This window comes from Mus caroli, chromosome 17, assembly GCF_900094665.2.
Source record: "Mus caroli chromosome 17, CAROLI_EIJ_v1.1, whole genome shotgun sequence".
In the NCBI taxonomy this organism is placed as follows: domain Eukaryota; kingdom Metazoa; phylum Chordata; class Mammalia; order Rodentia; family Muridae; genus Mus; species Mus caroli.
Genome location: NC_034586.1, coordinates 29,504,658 through 29,510,261, shown reverse-complemented (window position 1 = coordinate 29,510,261; position 5,604 = coordinate 29,504,658). Strand labels below are relative to the sequence as shown.

The 5,604-nt window shown below is 39.0% G+C and overlaps 1 protein-coding gene across 1 annotated transcript; it reads right to left on the bottom strand.

Annotated features, from left to right (window-relative positions):
• Positions 1-542: 542 nt before the first annotated feature.
• Positions 543-4,290, bottom strand: LOC110284023 (zinc finger protein 709-like). Its single transcript, XM_029471424.1, is given in 4 exon segments — positions 543-1,008; positions 1,267-2,174; positions 2,301-2,359; positions 4,170-4,290. Coding segments are annotated over 4 exon segments (1,554 nt in total).
• Positions 4,291-5,604: the final 1,314 nt, after the last annotated feature.

The window sequence follows — 5,604 nt, the reverse complement described above, 5'->3', positions numbered from 1 at the left end:
CTCTGTCTCTCTCTGTCTATTTCTCTTTCTCTCCATCTCTGTCCGTCTCTCTCTCTCTCTCTCCTACTCTGTCTCTGTCTGTCTATTTCTCTTTCTCTCCATCTCTGTCCGTCTCTCTCTCTCTCTCTCTCCCACTCTGTCTCTCTCTGTCTATTTCTCTTTCTCTCCATCTCTGTCTGTCTCTGTCTCTCTCTCTCTCTCTCCCACTCTGTCTCTCTCTATTTCTCTTTCTCTCCATCTCTGTCTGTCCGTCTCTCTCTCTCTCTGCAAGCCTAGGTAATAGTGGAGAGCAATAACCATGATACTCAATTCAAATTTCCTTGTTCTAATAAAAATATGTCCTTTAATTCAACCTCACATAAATTCTTTGGACATGGGCAGAACTCTAGTTTAGTTCCTCATAGAAAACTCATCCCTTTCTGAAATATAATGGGCAGAGTCTTTATTTTATGGATTTCTATGGGCATTGTAACCTCCCATCCTGGGAAAAAATGGCCAGCTAAGCTCTGTTTATAGCACTGTAGGTCTTATCTAGATCACAATCATACTCTTCTACACAGGGTGAATTCGTTCATGTCTTTGCAAGGAGCTGCACTGCAAGAAGGCTTTCCCACATTGCCTGCATCTATAAGGTTTCTCTCCACCGTGAATCTTTCCTGGTACCAAGGTGAACTATGGTAAGTGAAGGCCTTACCACATTGCTTGCATACATATGGTTTCTCTCCACTATGATCCCTCTCATGGTCCCGAAGGGAACTATGGAGAGTAAAGGCTTTACCACACTGACTACACACAACGGCTTTAACTGTACTATGTTTCTGCTCATGTCTCTGAACCTGATTCATAGAAGGAAAGGTTTTCCCACACTGCGTACATACATAGGGTTTCTCTCCACTGTGAATCCTTGCATGCTGTTGAAGGGAACTGGAAAAAGTAAACGCTTTCCCACATGGCTTACATACATAAGGTTTCTCTCCATTGTGACTTCTTTCATGGTATTGAAGAGAACTGTAAAAAGTAAATACTTTCCCACATTACTTACATACACAAGGTTTCTCTCCATTGTGAATATTTTCATGGTATTGAAGGTAACTGTTTTTAGAGAAAGCTTTCCCACATTGTTTACATACAAATAGTTTTATTCCAGAGTGAGTTTGTTCATGCCTTTGAATCTCACTCAAGCATGAAAAGAGTTTCCCACAATGCTTACATCCACGGGATTTCTCCCTACTATGGATCTGTTCATGTCTTTGTAAGGATCTGCACAATGTAAAGGCTTTCCCACACTGTTTACATCCATAGGGTTTCTCTCCAGTGTGGGTCCTTCCATGATGATAAAGAGAATTCTGTGTTGTGAAGGCTTTACCACATTGCTTACATACATAGGGTTTCTCTCTACTGTGCGTTCTTTCATGGTGATGAAGGGAATTGTGTGTAGTAAAGGCTTTACCACATTGTTTACATACATAGGGCTTTTCTTCACTGTGAATCCTTTCATGGCATTTCAAGCAATTGAAATGAGTGAATGCTTTTCCACAGTGTTTATAGTCATAGGGTTTCTCTCCCCTATGGATCCTTTCATGATACCAAAGAACACCATGAACATAAAAAGCTTTACCACATTGCTTATACTCATAGGGTTTCTGTCCACTGTGAACTCGTTCATGTCTTTGCAGATATCTGTACAACATGAAGAGTTTCCCACATTGCTTACATTCATATGGTTTTTCTCCTATGTGAATTTTCTCATGGAATCAGAAGGAAGTGCATGTAGTGAAGGCTTTTCCACACTGCTTACATTCATATGGCTTCTCTCCAGTATGAATTCTTTCATGACATCTCAAGAAACCAGAACGAGTAAATGTTTTCTCACAGTACTTACAGACATAGGGTCTCTCTTCATGATGCATCTTTTCATGGCACTCAAGGTCAGCAGGATTAGTAAAGTCTTTGTCACATTGTTTACACACAAACAACTTCTCTCCAATATAAGAACTTGGATGAATAAAAAAGTGAAGTGGAATAGGGAAGTCTTTGGAACATTCCTTACACTTACACGGACCATCCCCCTTGTGTGTCCTCATTGGTCTTTCAACACCTGCAATGTTCCTGAATTCTTTCCTATGCTGTTTGCACACACCCAGGTTCTCTGACGCATGAGTTCTTTCACGTATCTGGAAGAAATGATCACTAAAAGCTTTTGCACACTGCTTACTTTCATAACATCTATCTTCAGTTTGTGTTTTTATATGCCTCAGAAGACACTGGGGGAAACCTCAAGTTGTTTCTACAGTCCTTACATTCATACAGTCACTTTGCAAGTTCCTGATATTCATATGGTTTGTGTCCATTTTGAACCCTGATAAGTACATTTAAGGATGAATTGAAGACATTTCTACAAATATCTCTTTCACGTGGCTTGAATTCATGAGGATTATCTTTATACATGAAAGGATTGAGAACCCAGCTGAAATTTTTACACATTGACTATCTTCTTTGTGTTCACAAAGACTCTTTTCCACTTGACTTCTGAAAAAATACAAAGTTTTATTATTATTTTCCAATAGGATAATAATTTTAAACATGAATATATGAACATTCTACAGTATGACTTCATATACTTATTATCAATAGTGATAGTCCTACAGAGTTTTTCTTTTTCCTTTTGTTTTGATTTTTTTAAGGTACATAGGTCTTTTGAGACACAATATTAATCTGTGCCCCAGTGGTAGACAAGCCTATCCTTTTCCAATCTTTGGGAGGTGAAGGCAGAAGGATCAAGAAGTTAAAGCCAAGGTCAGGTTCATAACCAGTTTGAGGCTAACCTAGGCAACACAAAAAACTATGGCCAAAAAACCACAAAAAACAAACAAACAAACAAACAAAACATAAAAGGGATAGACAGATAGCTCAGCACTTGAGAGCATATATTGTTCTCCCTTGAGACCTGAATTCAGTTCCTAGCATTCATGTCAGGCTGTTCAAAATCACCTGTAACCCCAGGCCCAAGAAAACCTGACATTCCTGGCCTCTGTGAACTCACATGGATATATTCATGAATATATGTGTAATTTAAAATAAAACAAACATGGTGGTGGTGCACACCTTTAATCCCAGCACTTGTGAGGAGAGGCAGGAGAATCTATGGGTTCAAGGCCAGCCTGGTCTTCAGAGCAAGTTTCAGGACAGCCAGGGCTACACAAAGAAACCCTGTCTCAAAATAAATTAATAAATATATAGATAGATGATACATAAATACATACACAGATAATACATGAATAAATAAAAATTAAATTAATGTTTAAAAAGGTAAATATCACAGAAACACTTTAATGCTGTAGACATTTAAAATACAAAAATATGTTGAGTTGGAGGATTTTCTGAATATGGACCTATGTGAATTTTTGGAGACAGTTTTCTAAGACTACATTATTTGGTGTTCAGACTATATCTTTGTTTCTTAAATTCCTTCTCATTCAGAGAGGAATATGACTTCAGTGTTTATTTGAGGACAACTTACTTTAGATTTTTCAAAGAACAAAAGTTGTTTTGAAAGTTCTGATATAGCTGTCTCTTGTGAGGCTATGCCAGGGCCTAGCAAACACAGAAGTGGAGTCTCACAGTCAGCTATTGGATGGATGACAGGGCCCTCAATGGAGGAGCTAGAGAAAGTACCCAAGGAGCTAAAGGGGTCTGCAACCCTATAGGTGGAACAACAATATTAACTAACCAGTACCTCCCGGAGCTCGTGTCTCTAGCTGCATATGTAGCAGAAGATGGCCTAGTCGGCCATCAGTGGAAAGAGAGGCCCATTGGTCTTGCAAACTTTATATGCCTCAGTACAGGGGAACACCAGGGCCAAGAAGTGGGGGGGGGGACGGGGGGGGGGGGGGTATGGGGGACTTTTGTGATAACATTTGAAATGTAAATGAAGAAAATACCTAATTAAAATAAAGTAAAAAAGAAAGTTCTGGTCTTCCTGTTCCATTCAGACCCAGAAAAATAACTGACTTTGTATGGAGTTATACAAATGTATGAAACTCTAGGCAATTTCATAACAAAACACAGAATATGGTATATTGGCCAAATTTCTGTTTGTACATTTCACAACATATGGGTGTGAACTGGTGAACAAATCATACTTGGTTACATCATAGGTGACCTCCTACCTATGGCAGTCAAGTTCCTCAATGTTTCCTGCATCCCATCTTTGTCGAGCTTCTTTTGAGAAGGATTCAACAGTGCCCACTCCTCCATACTGAACTTTACAGCTACATCCTCAAAGGTCATGGATTCCTAAAACATGCCACTTATTTCCAAGAGAAGGGGAAGTGACAACAACGGTGATCAAAACTGAGATCATAAATCACATGATGCTGGCAACCTCCACACAAAAATTCTCACATTAGATTGGAACCATATGGGACAAGGAGAGCCAAATAGGATCACTTACTGTGTTGCTAGATAACCCCAGGAAATACAAACTGGGCCTGCTGTGTTGCTTCTTTTTAAAAACAAAAACAACAACAAAAAAACATTTAATTGCAACTGGTGGTAGTAGTACATTCATTCCATCCAGCACTTATGAGGCAGAGGCAGATGGATATCTGTGAGTTCAAGGCCAGCCTGGTCAACAGAGTGAGTTCCAGTACAGCCAGGGCTACACACACACACACACACACAAAACAAAACAAAACAAAACAAAACAAAACAAAACAAAACAAAACAAAACAAAACAAACTTGTCTTGAGAAAACAAATTGATTAATTAATTAATTGATAATTAAATATTTATTTGTAATTATGTGTGTTTGTGCCTCTACTTGGGTATGTGCAGATGAGTGCAGATGCCCACAGAAGCCACACACATCAGATTCACAAGGATTTCGGAGTGGTTGTGAGTAACCCATCCGGTGTGCTTCGAACTGAATTCTGGCCATCTGGAAAAGAAGGATGAGTTGTTAAGCTCTGAACCATCTCTCCAGGCCCTGTTAGATGACTCTTAACAAAGTCCCACTACTCACCACTTAACATACACAAGAATCAACACCAAGTAGCCTCAAACTGTCTTTCTTATACATTCTTTTTATTCAAAAAATAAAAACTAAAGTATCTGTTGGTTTATTCTGGAGTCTGGGGTACATATGCCATAGTGTTTGTGCAGAGGTCTAAGAGCTAGCTATCCTTCCACAATGTGTGTTATCAGAGGCAGGTACCTTTACCACTGAGCCATCTCACCGGCCTTTTTCTTATAAATTCTTGAGAAAAAAACTCAAAACTAAGGCAGAATCTGGTGCTTCTACTAGAATGGACTGAATGAGGCCATGAAAAGCAGCCTTTTCCTCCAACTTGAGTTAACAACATACTTTTGTTTAATGGTTGCTTTCTCTCTAGATATTTGCAAGTTTTGGACATACCTAGCAAAAGGATGACAAAATAATCTCAAGATGATGAATCCCTAAAGATCTGCTCTGAACGATAATGCTTAACATTTCTTGAAGCAACTTTGTGCAGAGAAAAACAAAGGCGGGCTCTGTGAAAGCGCAGAGAAACAACTTTAGTAAGTCTGTATCTAAAATCTCAACTGTCAACCATGTATTAAAGA